The sequence below is a fragment of the Phaenicophaeus curvirostris genome, chromosome 2 (assembly GCF_032191515.1).
Source record: "Phaenicophaeus curvirostris isolate KB17595 chromosome 2, BPBGC_Pcur_1.0, whole genome shotgun sequence".
Classification (NCBI taxonomy): domain Eukaryota; kingdom Metazoa; phylum Chordata; class Aves; order Cuculiformes; family Cuculidae; genus Phaenicophaeus; species Phaenicophaeus curvirostris.
Window position 1 is genome coordinate 63,324,140 of NC_091393.1, and position 22,923 is coordinate 63,347,062.

At 36.8% G+C, this 22,923-nt stretch overlaps 1 protein-coding gene across 1 annotated transcript in view; it reads right to left on the reverse strand.

Moving 5' to 3' along the window:
* Positions 1–709: 709 nt before the first annotated feature.
* THBS2 (thrombospondin 2) overlaps positions 710–22,923 on the reverse strand; it is a 33,657-nt gene continuing 11,443 nt past the window's right edge. The window contains exons 9-22 of the mRNA XM_069852263.1: positions 22,405–22,581; positions 20,990–21,163; positions 20,429–20,556; positions 20,177–20,329; positions 18,906–19,124; positions 15,685–15,792; positions 13,806–13,965; positions 12,295–12,413; positions 11,450–11,684; positions 8,053–8,280; positions 7,330–7,601; positions 6,305–6,402; positions 3,923–4,062; positions 710–3,267 (exon numbers count right to left, since the gene is read on the reverse strand). Of these exons, the coding sequence (XP_069708364.1) occupies positions 3,260–3,267; positions 3,923–4,062; positions 6,305–6,402; positions 7,330–7,601; positions 8,053–8,280; positions 11,450–11,684; positions 12,295–12,413; positions 13,806–13,965; positions 15,685–15,792; positions 18,906–19,124; positions 20,177–20,329; positions 20,429–20,556; positions 20,990–21,163; positions 22,405–22,581 (2,219 nt within the window). The 3' untranslated portion in view covers positions 710–3,259. The remainder of the gene's footprint in view (positions 3,268–3,922; positions 4,063–6,304; positions 6,403–7,329; positions 7,602–8,052; positions 8,281–11,449; positions 11,685–12,294; positions 12,414–13,805; positions 13,966–15,684; positions 15,793–18,905; positions 19,125–20,176; positions 20,330–20,428; positions 20,557–20,989; positions 21,164–22,404; positions 22,582–22,923) is intronic.

Consider the following 22,923-nt stretch of genomic DNA (forward strand, 5'->3'; position numbering starts at 1 on the left):
TGCTGCTGTTATGCTTTTACATGTTTCCAGTAGTTTTATTTTCCTGGGTCCATTTTGCCAGGTTTTGTTTTGTTGCCATGAAGGGAGGGTTTTTTTCCTTTGAATCATCTCTAAGTATTCATGCTCAAAACTCTTGCAGATCCATACGAGAGATTTAAATGGGCCTCTTGAGAACAGAGGCAAAAAGAACATAATCACACTATTGCTTGAAGAATGTCAAGCATTGATACCCTTGTAGTCTAAACAGAAAAAATAAAAATAAAAGCACCTCTCAACAAGCCTGAACATTTGCATTATTTTAAAGGATTCATCAAATATTGTGCTGAAGACTATATGGCTTCCTTGTATAATAGAACATTCTGAGTACTTGCACTGAAACCAGACGCCAAGGACAGTGAATATTGGCATATTTGTAAGGACAAGGAAAGTGAATAGATGAGATATTTATAAGAGAATACGACATGAGTTCACATCTCAAAATTGGCATTTTGGCATGCTGGGCGTTCTCAATTTTTCCTGAGCCATTTCAAACTCGCCTGCCTCGGAGTAGTTCATACCCATGCCAGTCTCTCATGCTAAAATTTTTTCTTGTATTTTATTCTGGTTGGTTAGTGATGATTCACTTGTCCCTGAAATTCTCTGGTAGGAAGGCAATCTTCACTCACCAGCAAATCCCAGTGACTCAGATGGGACTCACAGCAGAAGCAGCTAGAGAATACAAAGTATATTTTTTCAAACACATTGGCTAAGACACAATACAGAGAATGTGTGTATGAGTCCAGCAAAAAAAGAGAAGTAGGACCAAAATTTCTCAGTTGCAATGCCATAAATAAAACTTGGGAGACTTTGCCAGATAAAGACTTCATGGGGAATATTGTCCTGCCACAAAGACTAGGAAAGCTGCTGTTTTCAACCTTAGAAGACAGTCAGTGATTTGTAACCAAGCAACCAATTTGCTGGTTTGCTTGAAATGAACAGGATTATAACAAGGCAAGAGGTTTATTTAACTGTGGGCTTTGGGGAATGGAATATTTTCTTTAAAGGAATATTTTAACCATGAAAAAGGTAAAGAGAATTTTGTTTATAAAATCTTTTTACAGTTTATTTCCTATCGTTAATTTCTTTATATATATATATAAATGAGGATCTGACTAAATGAATCAGGACGTGAAATGATAAATTCCGTCCACGTAAACAAATAAATAATTATTTACAATCTTTGGCAAAACAAAAAGAATTTCATTGATCTCACTCTCTCTCACACACATTTGCAAGGAAAAATGAAAAAGAAATGAAACATCATAAATAATTTACATAGAATAGGAAAATTATGATACAGTCCAAGTATTAACATCTCATCCCCACGCTGATGTCTTTCTCTGACAAAACAAAAACCACACAGCCATCACAATTATTAATGAGGTCACCCTCCCTTCTGCTTGGGACTTGGGGATACAATTTGAAATGCCAAAAGTAAGAAACTGAAACATTAAAAAAACTCATGATGAGGATTTGAGAAAAAAAAATCAAAAATGAAATTGAAACAAAACAAAATTGAAACAAAAACCCAAAAAAATATTTGATAATATGAACACTATAAAATGTGCAATAAAGCCAGCAACTGTGGGTTTCTTTCTAATGAATATAGCAAAAAAACTATTTCAAGGGAGAAAAAGTTGATTCAAAGTTTAGCTTACTGTGCCCTAAAAGAAGACAGAGGTACTGTATTATTCCATCAGTAAACCCATCCACGAGTAAAATTACACCAGCGTGTGTTCTTCTTGTGAACAAAGCTCATACAACTTAAGCAAAATAAAAAAATGTTAAACATGTTTATATTATTGTATATCTGAGTAACTGTTGTATCTGACTAGAATAAACACTGGTATCCATTCAACATTATTTAAGAAGTTCTATATACAGCAGACAGAGGTAACAATACAAAATATCAAAATTAGGGTAACTGCATATATATTAAGGTTCCATTTATAAATTCCTTATTATTATTTATTTAACTTTAAAACATACATGAATATAACCCATGAAACAACACTTAATCGTATACTATGCTTTGACAATACCTATACATTGTCATATGCTTTTAAAAATAGCTTTAAAATACCATTATTTGTGGATGGATTACTGATGCATTATATGACATGCTTCAAAATAAATTATCAGAGAAGGTAGCTCAGTGTGATAATAATAATAAATACTAACAAAATATTTATAAATGGAACCTTAAATTCATATGTTACCAAGTTAATTAACAGTGGCTTTGCCACCTTCTCAAAAACCCACATCAGGATTCAGGATGTCAAAGTGCTTTTTTGCAGCAGAGGTGGGAAACTGGTTCAGGTTCATTTTGCTCCACGTAGTCCTGGTATAATCTTTATTATGAGGAAATGCAAAATACGATGTAAACAGAACAACTGGAAATATTTTTTTTTTAAAGTCAGACAATAGTTATAGCTTTGATGTTTTAAATGCATCACTCTTCCCTTTCACATGGGAGTTTCTAGTTCAATTCTGTTTGGCCTGAATTAAGTCTCTACTAGACAATGCTTTAATTTGCAAATTTGATGTTTCTATCAGCTGCAGTGTTAATGGGTGTTATTAAGAGCATCCTCCTCAGCTAAAGAACATCTTTTTGGATCAAGAAATGTTCATATATGACCTTTACTTTATTATTCAAAGGTAATTGCAATATAGATACTGTTGGCATGGCCCTCCATCACTTTGCTAAAATTAGACCCAGAGGCTTTGTGTTGCTGAAGTCCAGCCCTGATCAAAGCAAGGAAGTACCACCCATACACCTAAAAAGTTATTCAAGCACATTTTTCCTCACTTAAAGATAATGACTGATAATCATCACCCCCCTTCTTTCTTTCCATATATATATAAATACAAGAAGTAATTACATTTTCATATGTAAATGTCATTCCTTGAAAAAGACAAATAAACAAACATATTTTCTTAAGTTTTCACTGTACAAAAGTGTTCTAATATATCAATCTGCTTTTGCTTCAGTGGTGGGTTGGACGCTCACATTTAGGTTTCATTAGTCCTGATGTGAAAAGGCACTTGGGTAGAGGGGTGGCTGAGGCACCCCTAGCAGCAGGGTGGTACCTGGTGAGTGGAGCACAAGGACAGAGGATAGGAGGTACAAAACAATAGAAACTGGGAGTACCAGAATGTACTGAGGTGTCTAGGTTGCATAGCATTTACAGTACTTTGCCGGTAATGCAGCAACCATTGCTCAAGCATCTGAAAGAAATGGGGGAAAAAAAAAAAAATTAATTGTGGTTACTTTGTTTGGTTAGGAAGTCAAGAACAGAGTTCGATTATGATACAGTATAAGGATGCAACTCAATGTTTCCTATTGTGCATTTTCCTACAAACGTAAGGACATTTACATAAAAGTAGGTATCTGCTTATATCAATAGGCCCACGCACGTGTATGTGCACCTATGTATCTAAATGTATATAAAGCATCATATACAAGAAAACCTAGGAAAGTATTTTCTGTATTTCAAAACATTTTGGACAAGGCACTATAGGCAGACATGCTCATTAAATTATCAGCTCTGCTCATTGTCTCTTTCAAGAGGGGTGATCTAGAAGTAGTGCTATGCCTGCAGGACACACTGAAATAGACTACAAAGGAAAGTGGAAAACCAGAGATTTCCATCTCATGTTTTCCAGGTGGGTAGTATTAAACATCTGAGTTTTGTTATTCAAAGTTACATTACAACAGGGGCAAAGGGCACTCATGGTATTTCAACAAATCAAGGTTTAATACACCCTACGATATTACACATTGCTTTCAGTAACTAAAGGATACTTTTCATTTCCTTATTTCATGCTTGTTCCACAGGTTATCAAAGGCTGCAGGATTTTCCAGACATTTTCTGTAACTAACCTCTGCATTCATATTTGAGGTCAGAGAAATAGACCATTTCTTGAGAGAAGACAAAAAGACCTAATCGTCCACCAGCAAAGGTTGTATCATAGATCGGTCCAGAATCCACCATGACTTGTTTGCCTTCATAGACTAAAACTCTGTAAAGAATAACATAATTTAAATTAAATTAAATTGTCCAGTGCTAAGGGCTAGTACAATGTCCCAAGAACTGAAACAGAATTAATTTTAACAAGACACCCAGATTCATTGCAAGAATAATTTCTTATCTCTGCCTCACGCCTATCTGGCTGGCAGCCATAACACATTAATCAGCAGCAGTGGAGCTGTTCCGTAAGTAATTTTATGCACACCATCTGCAAAAGATTTCCCAATTCTTTATTTAGAACAGTTATGTCTCCTGGAATGAACTGTGGCATGTACTAGCATTCATTGATAAGCCCCTGTCTCTGTGAACTCAGAGTTTAGCACAATACGTCGCCACATCACTTACAAAAATTGTCCTTACAGCTGTACAAATGGCTGATTTATTTATGTTTAGGTGCAAGGGCCAACATCACAAATTGGAAGAACCATCCCTTTATAGTCAAACAATACATTAATTGGAGACATGCTGAATTTCAGTTTCATTTATTCTGAGAGATTAATGAAAGCTAGAAGGATTTGGACACAAATAGCTAGATTAATAATAAATTGGAAAAGCTGGAGAACTTGGGGCTGCTTTTTTTTAGTTTGGTTTGTTGTTCAGGATTTGTTGGGGTTTTTTTTGGTAGTGTATCAGGCATCCACCCTGGAGCCTAAAAACCTCTAAAGGCATCTCTTAATTCTCCTTCTCTGTCAGAGAGACTGCAGTTCCTTGAACTTGGATTCTCCACTTCTCATTGGAGACCCTGAGACCGTCTAGGTTCTTAAGCTATCAGTCTCTCTTAAAATAGACTTTGGGCCAAATGAGAAGTGACTTCATAGTCTGTTAATTAAAGCAGTCTCCAGAAGAAGGGATTATATTACTTCACCTGACAATACATTAGTTATACAAAGCATAATGGCTTCACATGATGAATGCTCTTGAGAAACTTCCTGTAACTCAAGGGTTAGGGATAGATTTGTGCTTAGGCAGAAAAGCATGTCCAACACTTGCTCTTCATGAAGTGTTGTGTTTTCTAAAAAGTACCCAAAGATGAATATGAAACTGCTTCCTAAAAACAGTGTTTAATGTATGGTAAAAAGAACAGAAAAAAAGGAATGACAGGTTTCCATGTTCATGTAACCCTATTTAAGGTAATTCTCTAAATTTCAAGAACCAAAACCACATAAGAAGAGCTTAAATTATGCATTAAATCTAAAAAATTACATGGCTCTAATCATCTTAATACTGAATTGCTCTTTCTGCAGAAATAAAATGGCTTCATAAATAATTGATTTCATTTATTTATTTTATAAATACAAGCTTAAGAATGAGGAAATATAATGACTCGGACCACAGAATTTGTCACATTGGATTAATCTAATAGGATACCAGCTGAAACATGCTTTGTCTGACACTAAATAGATACTGTAAAAGAAGATAGAGGTAAGAGCAACATAAATGAAAAATTCAAGTTTCCTTTTGATCCATATCAGTCAATGGTTTGCACTGCAACATTGTGATGTTTGAAGAAACTCTTCTTTCCAAGAAACAGATAACTTAGTCTATCTAACTTTGTCTTTCACAGCCAATTGAAACTCCTCTGCTCATAAACACAAACAAGACCTTAAGATGTCAGACTCTGTCCCATGAAAAACATCCTTTATGGTTACAGTAGTTAGAAGAAGATAAAATTGAAATGGACAGTTAATGCGCATTCCTTGGAACATCAGATAAACATCTGGGCTCTAAAGAAAGTCATATGCCATAGCTCCTTCTGTGCATTACAGCTATGCTCATGGCCACTTCTACAGTATCCTGTACAAGCCACTGTTGGAGACAGGATGCTGAAGGAGACAGGCTGTTGGCCTACTTCCCTGTGGCAATTCTTATGTTTTTAATTAATTTCATTCATTCAAATTCCACAGGCTGGGGAAGAATCTCATTTTCTAATCTTGCCTTGAGTTTTGCCTAGGAATTTATGGTCCCTTTGCAGAAGAGCTATTGAAAGAGAATTATTTGATTTAAGAATATTTAGCTGATGTAAATATTGAACCACCCAGTCTAAATTAAATACATCTGAAAAAGAAAATAACTTATTCTAAAGATAACAAAATGTTCCCAAAGTAGCAGAATGAACTGTCACACAGTTATCATCATTATCAGAACTATCAGAGAAACTGATAACATAGCTCTTGTATTAACAGAGACAAAAGATTTCCTAATAGAAAACATGAAAGTCCAGAAACATTTCTTACTTTATTAATCCTGTTTTAGGCCTGTGAATCAAATGCCACCTGTAAGCAGTATAATCTTTCCAGCCAATGTTCTTGGGATCATGCCACAAAGTACGCACCTACAGTAGGAATACAAATGCCATATTAGAAACAGACTGTGCTTCAATAACTGTACCTTACTTGCTGCAGAGCATGAAACTGAAAATAGTGTTTAACATCTGATGGTATGATCAGCAAACTTCCTTTATAGACTGAGTAATGAAAATTTCTGTCTTATATTGCTGATCAGTTACTCATCTGTAGTTTCATGTTTGGAGTCACTGAAGACCATTACAGCATCAAACCTGGTTCCCTTCAGGAAGTCGTGTCCCTGTTTTTACACATACATCCTTGCTGCCAGAGCCAGTGCTACTTCTGCTTTCTGTATGAGTGGTTCCACTGAAGGAAAGGGACTGCCACTTGCACAGATGTTACTGCTTGTGGCCTGCTCCTTGAAATCTTTCACATTCAGTCAAGGTCTCATTACTGCAAGGAGCCCCAAAGTGTGGAATTTTTCTATCCACATGCAAAGCCCCATTAATTTCATTTCCAAAAGGCACAAGTTTCTTCCATGCCTGGGCCTTATTTGAAACAGCAGCAGGTTTTCCTTCTTTGTTTACATTTCTTTGTTCTTTGGCTGTCACTGGTTACTGAACATTAAACTCTGTATAATTCAAACTATCTGGAATGCTGAAGAAACAAGTGCCAATACAGAGGTCAAAAGGATTTGTGGATAACTAAGACCTCTCACTTCTTTTTTGTTTAGACTAGACCACATCTTCCCTTTTATACATGTAATTTTTTTCATTCATGATTTTTTATACATGTAATTAATACTTTGAAACACAATGCAAATATTATTATTGACACTAGTACTACGAGAATTGAAGAAAAGCTGATAAACATCTGCAAACATTGAGGTGTGAAAAAAGATTATTTTCAAGACACTTTTCTTCTTTTTCAAATATTAGCCATGCATTGTTGGCCTGAAGTTCTAAATCTCTCACCTGTCCAGGGGTGTTTCCTGTGTGCCAGAGAGCATTTCTCAAGTGCTCACCAGCACCAGTTGTCGAATTCACGACTTTGAGTGACACACCAGAATAGCCATAAGCCCTGGTTGGTTTGTCCTCCCAGTAGGTCTGAGTGACCTGCTTCCACATCAGAACATAAAATCGACTGCTGGACTGGTAGCCAAACACAAAGCCAGCATAGTCATCATCACGGTCTGTGTTAACATAGAATGTCCCACTGAAGTCAACAGAGCTGAATTCATCATAGCCTGGGAGAGGACAAAAGAGACCAAGTTACAATGATGGGTCTGGCCACTCACACCCAACAGCCTCAGTTCTATCCTAAGTTTTGACAGGAGTTGTAAACTATCTTTTTCTGTGTCTGTAGGAGAGGAGATAATTACACTTGCCTACCTATTGCTTGGAGGAAAAGGAAAGGAAAAAACTGTTTACAAGAGGCGTTAAAGACAGAAGGCACTATACTTACATCAAGTTCTTCAACTGGGTTATTTGTGTGTTACAGTCAGTGATGAGATGAACAGTCAACAAAGACAAGGAACATTGAGTTGTTTTTAGTTTGGGCATATACACAGTCCCTGTGTGTCAGTCCAAAGCTTGCAGCACCAAACAGATGTGTTTGTCTATGTTTTTTTCCCCCTTTCTTTATTACCACATCACTGGTTACTTTTCCAAAGATGAAGGCTGCCATCTGGTACTTACCTACAGCTATTCCAGGATCAGAGTTGGCAGTCTGCACAAGTTCCTTGCCTTGGTGGCGAATAACCCAATTGGGATCAATCTGAGCTGTTCCCTTGGGGTCCAGGGGGACCATCTGGAACTTTCTGAAATCAGTTTCACTGATGGCATTGTTTTCAGGGCATACATCATAAATATCCGGGACATTGTCATTGTCAAAGTCATCTTTGCAAATATCACCTCTGCCATCACCTGTAAGGAACGTGAATAAGCAAATGCAATTGTTAGCAATTTATCCAGCTTTCCTAACAGCTCTCCCACTTATGGAAGAAATTTATTATATATATGAGTATATTATTCTCTTGTTTCTCAAAGAATGTTCAAAATTACTCCAAAGAAAGCTTCACTCTCAGAAAGTCCATTTAAAATGTTGCTGGCAATTACTGGAAGAAGTTATCAACTTAGATCAGGGCCAAACCCATTGTTAACAGAATTGTCCTGGTTTATGGCAGTGATCAGTCTGGCCTCATTCTATATACTGCTTTACAATTGGGGTGGGAAAAGTTGGAAGTTTTCTCTGTTGATGTAATTCACTGATGCTTGTATTACATTTTCAGTTTGATTTGTCCCAGATGTGGATACAATGACACATTTTAATACATGCAATATAAACTAATTCAAACAATAGTGTTAAAATCTTAATCTTCCTCCACATTACTAAATTTTTTTATACAATTGAAGATATTTTTTTCAGACTCAGTTATGTTTGTCTCAAGATTACTTCTGCAACAATCCACCGACAGTGCTCCAGATTGCAGAAATGTCACACCTATTTCAAAAGAAACTGGGGACAGCATTGCAGTAAAATACGCATGCATGCTCAGTCACCCTTTCACTTGTGGGTAGAACAATGCATCTTATAAAAAATACAGAAATAAGCACTGTATCTGATGTGATCAGCCTTGCAGTAATGTAAATATTAAGTTTTATTATATGGATAACAAGAAGTCTTTTAGAGAACCTAAAAATACATCCATACTTCTCAGCTACAGTTGTGCTGCTGCTCAACACTTACTATGCTCAGTATTTAATTTTCTTTTTCTTTTCTTAATTTACCTGTAATATTAGTGGAAGCAGGTGGTGTAAGGAGGCATGTAAAAAAAAATCTCATTGCCAATAGCCCTGTTATTCAGCAGCACAAAATAGCACAAAGACTTGAAAATATAGTAGAAAAACTTAGCTAGACAAGTATAGAAATAAATTCACAAATGGCTCTGACTTTTACAACAGGCACAACTGGATATTACCCTGGGCATGAATGCAAACACAGAACTGCCAGCTAATTTGTTTCTACCCTCACATTGCTGACCATCTGCTTTTTTTACTTTAAGCATTTGTGACTGCTCTAAAAATACGGGAATCAACACAAAAGGGAGTAGCAACAATCCCATTCATTCATTATTGACCTACTATTAGATGCTTCACAAACAAATGGAAAGTTATATTACTATGTCTAACAAGCACAGTATTATTCAAGTATGAAGCTTTCAGAGAGAAAGCAGAATAAGTTTTAGGAAACTGCTAAAGAAAAAGGAGTCAGAGAGAGATGAAGCATCTAATATCTCAGATATACAGCAAAATGGTCCCATTTTCCACCCAGGCAATAAGCCACAGAGAACTCCTAATTCTGACCAGCTGCGTGCTCCTGCACTTGTTTGACTTAGTACTTATTGAAAAAAGAGAATGATTTTCCAGTTTTATTCCCTTTAGGTAATTCTTGAGTCACAGGAGAATCTAGTTATTCACTGAAAGTCCTGCTGATATTCATTTGGTACTGAGCTGCTACTGACAACACTGATTCCCTGTCAAGGGAAAGTAGAAAGAGTTTGTTTACCCAGCCGTGTCCAACATCTGTCTCCAGGGTCTCATGTTTATCTGCTATAGCTCACATCTTCAAGAGCATGTGAGCATCTTTTAGCCTTATTTATTGCTCTTGCAAGAAGTCTGTTGGACCTGCCACCAATGACAGCAACGAGCTGGCTAAACTTTAAATTTACTCTTTTTGTGAATACTTACTCCATACACAAATGTAGTCTCCCTTGCAAGATCCAGGTAATAGCTGATGATAACTAACAACCCCAACTTGGGGGCACTCTCATGCTGGAATATTTCTGAAATTCAAATGCTATTCCAGGGACTGGAAATGCAAAGACTGGAAGTACAAAGATATTCCCGATACACAACTGGACTGAAAGGTTAAGTAATTTCAGAAGTGCTACTGGCTATCAACCAGAAATTTCCTAATGCAAGCAGCTGTCTTACCAGGAAATCAGTCAACGCTCAAGAGTTTATCTTTCTAAATGCACATAAAACCATATTGTGTAGGTACTAAATTCTGCTTTCAATTTCATCAACATAACTATGGAGTAACTCCAGCAAGCTTTATAGCTCAAGACCGAAAATTGCTCACCTGCATTTACTGCAATGGCCATTACTCAGACATATTACAGTGGCTTTCAAAGGATCATATAGATATTTACAAAACTATATTTATGACTGTGAAACTATCACATTTTCCTTGTTGAGATACCATCAAACATAAAGAAGGACTGTTTGACAGTGGCCAGAAACATCTTACCACAGAACTGGAGAAAAGAACACTTATGTATCCATTTCTTAAACTGTGACATGTACATCATCAAGACACATTTAAAGTTGTGAATGACCCCTCTCTGAAAGTGTTCAAGGCCAGGTTGGATGGGGCATTGGGCAGCCTGGTCTAGTGGGAGGTGTCCCTGCCCATGGCAGGGGGGTTAGAACTAGATAATCTTTAAAGTCCCTTCCCGCCCAAACAATTCTATGATTCTATACAAGAAATTTGAGAAAAGCTGCTCAGAAACCTTTTCTACAAAAATAACTAAAAATTAACAAGAATTAAAAAAAATTAAAAAAATTAAAAAATTAAAAACCTGGAGAAATAGCCTGTTTTTTAAAATAAAACAGAGCAGTAAAACATATTTCCCTTCATTTTAATTTTCAGAAGACAACTTATTTTGAAAGCAAAGCAGCTCATTTTTCACTTTTAAGACAACTGAAATTCAAGCTTATTGAAATATTTTCCTGATTTTTTATATTTCAATATAAAGTTAAAATCAGAAATATTAAAAAAAAATCTGATTTTATCTTTTTAAGTTTCTTAAAGATGTTCTTCTATAAACTAGAATGTACATGTTTGAGCTCCTGTCAAAGAGGATTCCTGATGCTCTTAACCTGCACCAAACTGGCCAATTCAGCTCCATTGAATTCCATGGAGTCTCAAATGTCAAAAGCAACTCAGTCTTCCTCTTCATCAGATATTAATATTTTAAGATTATAACTGGATCCTAAGAACTAAATGAAATTCACATAACATTGTTCTTACCATCAGAGTCCTCCTGCTCAGGGTTGTATCTGAGGCGACAATTGTCCCTGTCATCTGGTATACCATCATTGTCATCATCAGGATCACAGGCATCTCCTTTACCATCTTTATCATGGTCAGCCTGGTTAGCATTGGGTATATAAGGGCAGTTATCTTGATTGTTCTGGTGGCCATCTTCATCTATGTCCTCATTGTTGTCACACTGGTCTCCAACAAGGTCATTATCTGCATCAGTCTACCCAAAAAAAATAATTTAAAAGTTTATCTGTTATTGTTACTAAACTCAGAAGTACAGATAGGCTGGTACTTAATTTCTCAAGTCTTCCTCAAGGACTTCTCTGGGAACAGGTGATATCATGATGACAACTGTGTTTAAAGCAGAAATGTAATTTCAAACTAGTATGGCTACTTATTCTGCTATCAGACCATAAAATCTAGTCCTGAAGACATTCCCAAAGGCAGAACTTTGGTCATGATCTTCATTGCTCTCATTCTAGAGATCACGGGGGAGTGTCGGTCCTGGCAACACTCTTTGTTGGCTTCTGTATGCTTGATATTACTTATCTGCACATGGAGCAACAAACTCATGCATAACAAACACAGCCCTGAGGATGTATGCACTTGCCACAGGGGAATAAAGCAGTTCAAAGGACTGAAGATGGATTAAAAGCATCACCACTCCTTTCATCTGATACAAAGAGATGTTACAACCTGATATGTGAAAATGAGTAATACAGACCCACATCTTCAGCTATGCAGCAAAAAGTAATTGATAGCAATTCACATGTTCTTTTCTCTGCCCTTGTTCCGACACTACAATTAACAAAACTGAATCTAACATTTACCTGGTCTGGATTATGCATCAGTGGACAGTTATCACACTGATCACCAACTCCATCACCATCTGTATCACTCTGGTCTGTGTTATAAACGTAAGGACAATTATCTCGTTCATTAAAAATGTCTATGAGGAAAAAAAAGAACAAAAGATTGAAGAAATAAGAACAATAGAAAATCCAGCACAAACAGTCATAGACTGCAATAGTCATCAGGAAAGAAACCAGGCTTTCAATGGGTTCATAGGCCTTCTGGTTGATACAACATTACTGCTACATCATAAAATAGTGAAAAGACTTATGTTAGAAAATATTACAGTATAAGTTCCATTTTTCTTGCTACATGTATTATATTAAGGGAATTTGCTAGAGTAAGGGCTGATTATGTCTCAAGTATTTATCCCTTTTTCATAGAATAAAGACAAAGAGGCAGGGTATTTCTCTTTTTAAAGAATTTGATTTGGATTTTCTCCCAAGACACTCTAAGGAATAGCATAGAATACACAGCAATAACATGGTGTAATTTCTGAAGGGTTTTGTATAGGAACAACTGCATTAATGTTCAGCTGCCTCAGCACTAAATAATTTCATTTTACCAGAACATGTGCATCATTTATTGGACAGCATGCAACTTTCAAAAGAAACTGTTTCCCATCAGGAAACTTTATTATACAACTGCTAATCTCCTTTAAAACTATAATGCTTTGAAAAGAAATAAAATTAAGATACGTTGGCATAGCTGTCCGGAAGGGACATAAGTGCCCTCTCCTACATTTTCTTCAAATGCAAGACTCATGAGTACTACTAAGAACCTTATGAGAGGACTTCAAAATGTTCACAAGTTCAAGTTCAATAAGCATCCAAAAGTTTAAGAAGTCACTCAAGGAAATCCAAAACTAGATTTCTTATGCCTCTAATACTTCTGCATTCTCATAAATTTGAAATGCTACAGGATATGATTTTTGAAAGACATTTTAAGTGATTTTCTCTCTCCTTTATTCTGATCAAATGTAGGTCATATATGCATATACTGGTATATGACATAAACACCTTTAATAATATTTTAAGACACACAATTAATGTGTATTTTGATTACTTTTTGCTTAACAGTACTTTCATAGAGAAGCAGATTAATTTCCTACAGATACAGTCGTGACTGCACAGATTTTGTGATGTGCTTTTCTCTCCCTAGAAAGGAAAAAAAAAAGTCAACAGAAGTGTTTTATTAAACTCTGATTATTTTGGAATGCAGATAAAGGAAAAAATTTTTTATGATTGCATTGATAAAAGACTTTCTGTTAATCATTTTTCAATAATATCCATTGTAGTCATTTAGGGACTTTGTGGACAACTATACTACATGGAGCAGATTCATCTCAATCTCCTGTTTCTTCCCCTGCATTTTTTGAGCAGCTAGACCCCATCTTATTCCATGGATAAAAGCGGGTAGCCCATCTTACTGGACATAAAGCAAAGTGTACTTGTGGAACAGCACTTAATTCTCAAAACTGAAAACATACCATCTCCATCAATATCCACAGCACACGAGTCACCCTCCCCATTATTATCTGTATCGATCTGAGCAGGGTTGTGCACATAGGGGCAATTATCACAACGATCACCAACTTCATCCTTGTCATAATCAAACTGACGAGGGTTGAACAGAAGAGGGCAATTGTCCTAGTAAAAAGAAATAGAAGATTTCAGAATACAAATCACAACTCATAAGAGTATACTAGGAAGTAGTAACTCTTCCTGTTCATCTTGGAAAGAGGTCAATAATAAAAACATGAATCCATTATTTTTAAAATGGGTGAGCGGTACCTACACAGAAGATCTTGGTGCTAATGGAATGGCATCTGCACAGTCTGGCTGACTGTCTGGTTTTGGGAATTTGTATGAAGTATGTGAAATTTGTTCCATATCTCACTACAGGCTCTGTACTTGGATCTGCATTCAGATATTTCAACGAAAGTGTATTATGTTGGTTTTTTTTAAAAAAGTCAGAATCTGTTGTAAAATTGGGCCAACTTCAGCTGCATATTATATCTTCTGGAAAAAAAAATAGAATTGTTGCTCCAAGTTTATTGGAACAAACTGACATCATTATTCTACTTTTAAGCCATATATTTTGGGTTTTCAATTTAAACAAGGATTGTCTTCTTTGTGGGTTGTGTTATATTGCATATTATAATAAAAGTAAAAAGTTTCAAGAAGGAAAATTAAAATTAAATACTCCCATTGACTCAAAGTATTTTTTTTCCTGCAGCAATTCCTTTTAGTGGAATTTTGAAAATTTCGTTTCAGTTTTTAAAGTCTGCCAGAACAACAACTTTTATGTTTCATGTATCCTTTAGATACAAATGGACTTTTGCATAGTCATTCATCATGTCAGTGTGGTACTCAGTGTGGTAAGCAAAGAAGAATGAAATCAAACCAAAGGGAGTGAGGACTGCATCAGCATCCTGGAATCTGAAGGAAGGTCTTTTGGAAAACATCTTTAAACTACTTTTTCACTGCTAAAGCAAAAAAACATTTAATAGGAAATAATTTTTTTAGCCCAACATTTTAAATTACTCAGAAATACATTTTATATACTCCAGGACAAGATATAGAGGCAAGTCAAAATTTTATACTGCTCATAAAACTGAACTTCTGGCTACAACTTTTCAATTATCTTTACTAAATCATATAATTTTATCAAATAACTCTTTAGGCTTCAAAATACACCAAGTAGCAGCTCCACAAACCTCTGAAGGCGGACAAAGAGAAACAGTAAATTCCCAAAACAAATTCACTCTTCCTAAATAGATTCAGAAAAGGCAAGGTGAAACCCAGTGTGGAGGTGCCTCTGTCCTTGTGATGAATGTAGAGGGACAACAGGTTTAGCTTAGCTGCCAATCTTTAGGATTTGCAGGTAAACTAATGTCAGTCTTCTAGGAAGATCTAAAGGAACAAAGTCTGAATCAGACTAAGTACTTTCACCCATCATTTCCACTTGACGCTGGCTGCATTTATAATTATCATTATTCATCATGACTTGTTTCTAACATACCTCAGATTTAATATTTATCAGCTTTTCAAGTACAATGGACTTATCATTCTGCCATTGCAAAATAAAAAAACATCAGTATCACTTTTTATTAAACTATTTTCATGCACACAAATGAACCCAGAACTGATATGAAGAACATAATGCAGGTCTGGGTTCCCTGGCCCTGCACCAAGCTACTCTCCTTTGACCCAGTACAGCTTTACATTGCACCAGACATGCAGAGAAGGCAGTGCAGAGTAACTCAGCTGCAGCTGTGAACAATAAAGCTCTCATCTACTGTAATGGTTTTCCTTAAAACCAGATGTTTAGCTCAAATGTACTGAAGACATAGAAGTGCATCTTACTTTGTCATCTTCGACACCATCATTGTCATCATCCTCATCACAGGCATCTCCTTTGCCATCTTTATCGAAGTCTTCTTGGCCAGAGTTAGGCAGAAGGGGGCAGTTATCCTGGCCAAAAGAAATAATCAATACATTATGTTTACATTTTGTCAGAACGACTTGCCTGGGCAGAAGAGTAGATCTGGTACACCAGAGACTATAAAACAAGAACAGTCAGTCACAAGTACTTTCTAAAGTGCCTGTGTGTGTTGCTGCCAAAGTTAGTAGTTCATCTCCTGTTTTCATATTGTAAAGTAAGTGAAATGCAGCTGCAAATAATTTTATTTTCCATCTCTCCTTCTGTTAAAGGGATGTTTCCCATACATTTCAGATGAAACTACCTACAAGAGAACAAAGTACCACACGCACACACATGCACTCTTACATCAACTTCTTACAGACAACTCATTTAGTATATTTGAAACCTATATATAAAATGACCAGGTTTGGTTGCCAGATAATAAAGATACCAGCCAGGAGACGGCCTTCAGAAACAGCTGCTTATATGGAAAGTTAGTGGAATGAAGTAGTACACAGCAATGAAGGGGGACACTAAAAGAAAGGGTTTTGGGAAAAGTCCTTGTACTGTTCTGCAATACAATACCTCTGAACTCCCATGGCTTTGAAAATAAAAAGCAAATGTACCTATTTTCTATCACAGATTTGTAAAGAATAATTATTTTAACTTAACAAGTCTTAGGTTATGCTGAAAAACCAAGAAGTTAAATAGTTTGACAAACTTCTAACTTTTTAAAAATACTAAAATCAGGTAAAAATTTTACCAACTACCTGTGAACAGCCTAGACTGTGCAACTCAGCATTGCTTACCAGTGATAAAAAAAAATTAAAAAAATTGAAAATGAAACAAATGAACGAAATTCCTCAAAGCTTGTGCAATCACTTTATATGCTTGTGTCTATATGTTTGTATCCATGTCTGTCTGTTTGCTCTATAGATCTGAGTCCAATTTCATATAAATCCAGTAGTACGGTGGAAACCTCATAGGCAGAAAGTTCCTACAAACTTTGCAAAAAGAGATAGTAAAGTAGATGGGATCAATCCTATCAGTGCACTATAAAAGTGACTCAAGGCTTTTCTTAAGGAAAAAAATGCTATGTTCTTTAGAAGGTATGGCTAAGATTTAATTTTCATTATTATTTACAACTACTCGCTTTATTCAATTAGCTTTGTTTAGACTTTGTTAATTTTCAGCTATTATCAGGTTCAAAAAAAGAAGCTTTGGCTTCCCAACTAGGATATTGTATAATGAACATAAGGATCTGAAAACATCCAATATTTTTAAGGGTTTTTGTGTATTTTTCCCCATAAATTAAGTACTTGCATCTATTTGATCAACGCATGTATTATAGAAACCATGAATCAACCTTTGAAAGCAGTTTCCTTCTGAAGGGATTCAGCATGTTGGTGTTTCAATGAAAACTAATCATTTATATTATATCTTGAATCAACATTTTGCATGTTTGGATGACAGGAACTGAAAAAGAATATATGCTGAATTGGCTGGATCCACAATGAACAGATATCAGCTACGGTGAGGAAGTTCAGTGTTTAAGGCTCATATTTCCATCAATATTTGAAACTCTTCTGCTGATAAAGACGAGATTCTCAGCTTCAACTAGATTACACCTGAGTGACTTCTGATTATCTCAAACAGCTTGATTTCAAACTTTCCTAGTCTCTTACCCATACTTGTTTGGGGTTTTTTTAACCACTCTAGTGGTCTAGAAGTCAGTAACTTTTGCAGTTCATTCTTTATTAGTAAATCTGAAGTTACTATGCTAGAACTTTGTGACAGTTTAGAGGAAGATCACTTTAACATGGAGAAGGAGAAACCAAAATATTTCAGGTCTGGGGGCAAAAGAATCCCCAGACCTCAGGAGAGAAAGTATTGACCTTGTAGCCACAAGTAATTCAGCAAAATACTTGAGCACCTGCTCTATTGAAAGCAAGTGGGTAAGCCAGTGTTGTCAGTGGTCCCGTGGGCATTTAAAACTGTGCATTTGCTTATGTCTCCTGCTCAGATAGAGCTCATTTCATCCCAGTTGCTTAATTTGCTACTGGAAACAGTGTATGCCCCTCTGTATTGCACCTGTCATTAAACCATCAGTGAGGCCACCACCCAGAACTGGGATCCAGGGAGTTATCTGTGAGAGGGTGCGTCCCTTGGCTATTTAGGCCATTGTTAAACTGGTGGACTTGGAACACTTTCAGCAGTGTAACTCCATCAGGATGAGGCATCCAAGCATGGTCACTGTTTTTGATCAATTTCCACTGGAAGGAATCTCAGGCCATGCAACGAAGGAGAACCTATAGTGTGCTTCAGGTGAGCTCAGAATGCCCTGAGGAACATATGCTGGGCACCCACTCCTACACCAGCATAGCATCATTTTTAGGCTCCCTTATGTTTATTTTCTTCTTGGTGAGGTAATGCTTCATTTTTCACTATGATGGCACGCCTGAAGCAGCAAGCGTGGAGAACACTCCCCTGCCAGGTCTAGAGCCAATGGTGGCAAACTGGTCATTCCTCTTGGGCAGGTGGCAGCTGGGAGTCCACATCTCTGAAGGGTAAGAGAGGCTTGATCTCCCATCCTCTCCCACTGAGCTTCTGCGATAAAGATAACTCCTCTCTCTAATTACTCATTCATTCCTCTCTTGGGTTTCCATCGCCAAAAATTATGTCAGGCCACGAATCTAGTTTTCAGAAAGTGTGACCTCCTTAACTCTTTAAAAGGAAATGGTAATTCAGTAAAGGATTTGGAACTGTAGACCTCATGTGGCTCTGCGTCTTGTTACAAACCTTGCAGGTATGATTTCATACTTACCCAAAGATTCCTGTTTAGTTCTCACTAGCTGTGTGCTCCATAGCCACATTTTTGGCAGCTCCTGCTCGGTGTGCTAACTCTGTTCACAAGCATTCTAAATTTCTGTGTATTCTAAGTTGGAAGAAATCCAGAGCAGAGGACTCTGGATTTCATTTTCAAATTCCCTAACTGGATCTAGTGTTAAGTGAATACACATTTCATGGCATCTCCTAGAAAATGAGCATGCTGTAACAGTCAAAGCTTAATGAAAGTAGCCACCAGCTTGATGATGAAATGGGTTAGGAATATTTAGGAAGAAAGAGAGAAAAAATGGCATTCTTACCAATCCTTTCCACTTACCTTCACGCAATGATATGTTGCATTAGCAGCACAGACCAAGTTATTATTAGGCCAGCCATCCAAATCTGAATCCTCACCACAGATGCGTCCATCGCCAGCATAACCTGTCCGACATTCACATTTGTACATGGGATCACTGAAATGGCCCAGATAGATGCACTCTGCAGACTTATGGCAGCTGTGTGTCTTGTCCTTGCATGGATTTTCAGGTTCACAAACCTGCAACAGAGAGAGCATACTCACTGAAACACGATGATATTTACAGTCAGCTGTGTATGCCTCAACTTTGTAAAAGTCAAGCCAGTCATTTAGATGCCTAAAGACAGAAACTTGCTTTTAATTGCGGTTAGTAGGCCATATTGTTCTGTCAGCTCACAACTCCAGACAACACTTGCAATGGAAATAAGTAAAACAAACCACAGGAAATACTGGACATTATTCAAAAGTCAGTTAAAGCAATTAACATTTTCAGAACTCTACCTGCCTTTTTCCAGATGTCATTAATCCACAGACATTGACTGCAACAGAAAGTAGACTGTATTCACCTCTTTCCTTTAGCATTCTGCCTGTCAGAATGCATGGTCTATCTTGTTTTCTTAAATCGAAGAAAGACTAACAAATTCTCACATTTTCTCCAAGTAAGTTTCTGTTCTTTTTTATCACTTTGCTTATTTTAATTGACCATGTCTGAGAATCTTACACAGATGTTTTATATTTAGACTTCATATGTTGAGCTAACCATACGTTGTTTCAAGAGCAACAAAGAAAAGGCATCCCATGACAGCATTTTAACACTTTTGTGTATCAAACTGTAGTCTTCAATATTCCTTCCACTTCTTTCTGTCCTTCACTGATAGGTGTTGGCCAAGTAGAATTTAGAGAGTGAAAATTCCAGACATATGTCCGATGACAACCACATAAACTGCATTATATTTATGGAAAGATTGATCCTGATTCTTAAGTTTCCAGTCCCCAGAGCAGGTATATACACCTGAGAGAAGGGAGTGTAAAGCAGGGAAATGCTTGCTCATGGCATTTTACACTCATTTGGTGCAACTGTGAAGATGCCTAGAGAAAATAAAACCTTTAAAAAAACCAACCTCGAATCCAGCATTTTGTCACTCAAACCAAAAATGCCCTGGAACAGCAGCTATCTGTTCCAGGTGATCTTTGTTTGATAGCCAAGTTTGCCACATGCTTTCAATTCACAGATATATTCAGGTGAGAATTACTCGGTTTCAACCCATCAAATTCTCTTCAACATCACTTACTTGCTTCTCCATCTTGGCAACTTCCAGCCCTACCCCATAAGGCTGGCTTCCTTTATAGCGTGGAGGACATGGCAAGCAGTGGAAACCCGGATTTGTGTTTACACAGCGATGGACCTGATTCACCTTAAAGCAAACATCTGACACAGCTATACACTGTAGGAAAAGAAAGAAACCAATAAGACGGCTATGTAGTTCCCAGATAATGAAAACTTCACAGTGATTTCCTGATGTTAATGGAAACAAAGTCAATACCTCATCAAGATCCTCACAGACAGTACCATTGCCGAGGTAACCTGCTGGGCAGGGCCCACATGACCAAGACCCATCTGGGTAACTATTGCATTCTGCTCCAGGAAAGCAAGGATTTGATAAACACCCATCTGGAAAAGACACATTAAAGTGCAAATTAATTTAAGAGCATAAAAGGCATGTAACACTTCATTTAGGAAACAGGTATTCTCTGTTCAGTATCTTAAATCACATCTGATGCAGCAGACTCATAAAACCACTTAGAATTAGTGTTATTAAATGCATTTAATATAATATTGATTAAAAATATTTGAGATTGCTACATCCAGTTGAATACACTACAGCATATTGAAGTCTGAAAATTGTATCCTTGCCCAGGAGAATACCATTTTAAGAATATATACAAAATCCTACAGATCTAAACAGCACAAAAATAGTTAAGTGTGCTGTCCTGAATAAAGGTATAATTCATAGATTTTGGTAGTGTCAAGTTGTAACTATCAGTTAAAGAAGTAACAGCAATAATAATTATTCAGACTAAATAAAGAATGACTAAATACCAACCAATTGGGCAATCCTTCTTATTGCACATATCATGTTGCCTGGTATCTCCTACACACGGCTTTCCTCCATACTGTGGCTCTGGACTGTTACAGAGGCGAGACCTTTCACGAATTCCTCCTCCACAGGTAACGGTACAGGCAGACCACGGAGACCAAGGACCCCACTGGCCATTCACTAAGATATGTAGAAGAGAGGAGAAGACCATCACAGGCAACATACTGGGTATGATTTCTGGTGTCAATAACAACAACCCTTTCTTCAGATGCCTGACTGGAGGCAGTTTGTCACTATGCACAGAGAAAGAGGCTGTCAAAGCCTTACACTGACATATCCAAAACAAACAAACAAATTAAAACACAACTGCTTTATAGGCATTTTTTGGCCAATAGTTCAAGACACCATGCTGTGCCTACTGGTATGATGTGTTTCCATTTAAGTTGATCAGAACAAGTACACTGCCTTTAAAGCTCCCTACTAAGTTTTCATTTTGTACAGAAAGCAGGGTGTGGCCACAGGACACAAATGTCTGCTAAGCCAAACCTGATGTCAATGGCTTTGTTTTATGGCAACAGTACATTCAGTAAGGTTGCAGCCATTATTCTTGTTTGGCATTCATCAGTGCATCTTCAATAATATTGCTTGACTCAGTACAAGCAACTTATTTCAATGATTCTTCTGCGTATTTTATAATGGTGCAACTCTACTGATCCCATTGCCATTAGTCCTGAATACAAATATCTTTGAAATAAATTCTGTGTTTGTTCTTGGTACTGCAAAAAAATACAATGCATAGGTCAACAAAAAAAGGAGATTAATTGTGTGTAGCTATTGGGTTAGAAGTTTTACATCAGTTTCAAGGTCATATCCCATAAGTAGAAAGGAAAGGCTGAACAGAGGAAGGATTGAAGAAAGATACACAAAGGTAAAAAAGTGAGGGAAAATTACGTGAAAGTGAGTAGAATGAATGGTCTTTAACAAGGTTAAAAAGCGTTGATGAGGAAGAAAGAACTATAATAACAATTAAATGTGTCGAATATGTGTAATACATGTATGCATACTTTCAAAGAAACCTGGCTACTGGGAGACCATACGTCTATTCCTAACACGTGTAGTATCAGCTTCCTTTTACATAAAAAGTGTTTATCATTTTGATATGCAGAGAAAGATCACTAAGTTATAAAATGAAAGTTTCTCACACTTCTAATGTTTAAAGATAAATTATAACTTAGGAGGTTTACAAAGCCACCAACTTCATTGTTGTCTTCTTTTTAAAAACACCCTTGTGTATTATTTCACCCCTAAGCTACAAATTATATATTCCACCATAGAAATTCGCTGTATGTGATCTGAATAGAGAGAAGAAATTCAGCTGGAATATTATTGCACCACCTTGGATTCGGGACCAACAGACATACCTGGACATGGAACCTTCTCACACTTCTCTGTTTCACGCCCATTTCCCACACAGTTTTTCCCACCCATCTGGGGGATAGGGGAATTGCAGAGGCGGATGCGGGTGATATTTCCTACTCCACAGGTAACTGAACAAGAAGACCAAGGAGACCAGTGACTCCAGCCACCATCTTGACGTACTGCCAGAGAAAAGAACAAAACTGAAGAAAATAGCCCACTTGCAGCAACAATACAAACTCCTAATAAGCCCATCTTCCCTACCGCTGTCACTTACAAAGCCTAGCATGTCAGCTCAGACATTCAAGTATAGCTTCCTTAAGAATTTCAGTGACCAACATAACTAACATGGATGTTAGACATTTTATTGAAAAATAAACTTGTTCCAATGAAACAAACACTTGTTTAAAATGCACATTTGGACATAAAGGAGCTTCAGCTTAGGTACTAAAGTAGCTTGGATAGAGAAATTACAATAGTATTGTCTACAGTTATGGAGACAGAGTATGATCCATCTAAGTGCC